Source organism: Salpingoeca rosetta (assembly GCF_000188695.1).
Source record: "Salpingoeca rosetta unplaced genomic scaffold supercont1.38, whole genome shotgun sequence".
Lineage (NCBI taxonomy): Eukaryota > Choanoflagellata > Craspedida > Salpingoecidae > Salpingoeca > Salpingoeca rosetta.
The window spans coordinates 380,081-382,580 of record NW_004754896.1 but is presented as its reverse complement, the minus strand read 5'-3'; the positions used below and the strand labels follow the sequence as shown (position 1 = coordinate 382,580).

At 64.3% G+C, this 2,500-nt stretch overlaps 1 protein-coding gene across 1 annotated transcript in view; it reads left to right on the top strand.

Annotated features, from left to right (window-relative positions):
- Positions 1-2,500, top strand: part of PTSG_10590 (uncharacterized protein) — a gene marked incomplete at its 3' end in the record, with an annotated part of 3,259 nt that overhangs the window by 318 nt on the left and 441 nt on the right. Inside the window, exon 2 of the mRNA XM_004988070.1 lies at positions 249-2,500. This exon is cut by the window's right edge and continues 313 nt beyond it. Within this exon, the coding sequence (XP_004988127.1) occupies positions 249-2,500 (2,252 nt within the window). The remainder of the gene's footprint in view (positions 1-248) is intronic.

The window sequence follows — 2,500 nt, the reverse complement described above, 5'->3', positions numbered from 1 at the left end:
CAATCACCTTTCGTGTGTATGCCCCTGCGCGTGCCCTTTTCGTCTATTCATCGCGACAGCCAACCGTAACCCCAATCGCAATCACTGGCTTGCTTCATTCCTCTCGCCCCCCCCCCTTACTCCTCTCGCCTTCCCTCTCCCTCTCTCCTCCCGCTTCATCACCCTCTCCGTTCCCTTCCTCTCCCCCCCCCCCCTCAACGACCATGTCTCTGCCTGTGCTCACGTCTCCGAAAAACACCTCGCCACAGTGCTCGCCCTCCTCCTCCCACCATCAGGTGGACACGGCCGCCAAGGATGAGGCCCTGTGCCCAGATCTCCTGCAGTACGTGCGCGAGAGATGCATCCCCTTTCGCTCCGACAACAACGGTGACACGGGCGCAGACCACAGCGATGAGTGGACACCACGCTCCCAAGACGACCTGGACGACCTGCTGTGCGTGTTGACGGGTGCACTGCAAGAAGACGATGGTGACGACGCCGGAATGTGCATCAGCGCACACGCGCCATCAACCTTCGTCCGCATCATGGCGATGCTGCCTGGAGAAGCCGACGTCACCATCGCCTGCTTGAAGGCGCTCAAGCAGCTCGCCTTCCGCTGCCCGCCGCGGCCCCACGAAGCGCCCTTCATCACACAAGCCATCCTCAACGCCGTCCTCTCCTTCTCCGACAACGCCTGTGTCGTCGAGCACGCCTGGGCAGCGCTCTGCAACGTCGTGCGCACCGCGCGGCACAAGCGCTCCCTGCTACACCAGATTGTCCCTGAGGGCACGCCAAAGCTGGTCACTGTATCCATGGAGTGGCACGCGGCCAGCAGCGGGGTGCAGTTCTGGGCGTGTATGCTGTCGCATGACCTCTTCTTCCTTGACGGCACAAACGACCTCGTCACCAACTCCGCCGCCGCCGCTTTCAACGCCCTGGCTGCCTTCCCTGCGCATGCGCCCGTGCAAATGGCTGCTGCGCGCCTGTGCGCCGCTTATGTGGTCATGACCAACCGCAGCTGCACGCGGCGCGAGATGGAGCTGCTGGCTCGTGCTGTGCGCGTGTGTCGGCACCAGGTGTGGCTGGCGCGGGAGGTAGCGTACGCGTGGCACTACCTCGTCGATCGCTGTATCCTCCATCCCGTGGCAAGCAGCAGCATCATCACAGCCGCCGTCTCGGCCGTGTACGGCATTTGCGGCAGCCATGTCCGTGGTGACGATGATGACCACGACAACTACAACTACTGCAGCAGCGGCAGCAGCAGCAGCGGCGGCAGCAGCAGCAATGTCAATGGCACCCTCGACGACCCCAACAGCGAAGATGTTTCCACGCCTGACGCCGTCGCCGCCACCAGCGACAGTCCCATCACCTTCAGCAGCAGTGTGCGGCTCCAGTACTACTGCTGCTCGGTGCTGCGCGCCTGTGTACACGCGTCGCTGTCGCAAGACGCGATCTGCAACCTGGTGGCACTCGCCGCCGCCATCGCCACCACCACCGCCATTGCAATGGCCCCAATGACGACGACGACGACCACCACCACCACCACCACTGCTGGGAGTGTGACTACGATCGTCACTGCGACGACGATCACCACTGTGACTGCCCCACCTGCTGCCACAATGGTGGCGGTGCAGCGAATGGCATGGCAGGTGCTCGTCCGAACGGCGCAGCACGACATGGTGCGCGACGCCCACGCCGCCGCCATCCCCTTCCTGCAGCGCATGGCAGATGGTGACGTGGCACCCGACACTGCCATGTGGCGCATGGCCTGGCACACCACGCACGTGCTGCTGCAACAGGACCGTTTCAAGGCCAAGATGCTGGCGCACCCGCGCCTCCTGCGCTGCCTCGTCCACGCCCTCATCTCCGCAGACCCAAGTCGCCCGCTTGCTCCTACTACCGTTCCTGATGGTGACGGTGATGGTGATGGTGATGCTGGTGCAGAGGCTGTGGGCGGCAACCGTGGCCCGCTGGCAGTGAGGTTGAACGAGACGGGCTGTTGTGAGAACAACAACAGCGCCGGCATGGTCAGCGCCATCAACAACACGCGCAACGACAGCGATTCGCCGGCCATGTTCTTCAGTACCACCAACATGCGCCCGCTCCTGTGCGACGTTGTTGCGCAGCTGACGTGGACGGAGGCTGGCTGCGACGCGCTGGTGGATGTGTGCGCACAAGAGGCGCTGTTTGGCTTCCTGAGAGCCGACGGCATCGCAGGGACGCTTAAGGAGGAACACCACCGACACGCCGATGCTGAGGACGCCATGAGGGACGAGCATGCACGCGTGCGCCAGCAGCGGCAGCTGCACTGGGTTGGCCACCTCCTGCGCTACGAGCAGGGCGATGAGGAGAGGCGGCAGCTGCTGCGCCTGCAAACGTACCTGCACACCCAGCACCCGCCCGACGACGAGGCCCGCTGGTTCCGCGGCGAGCGGCGGGCGAAGGCCGCGCAGGCCTTTGTCCATGACATGGTGCGCAGCGTGCTGTCTGCCATGCTGCGGATGGTGACCATGCACGCTGG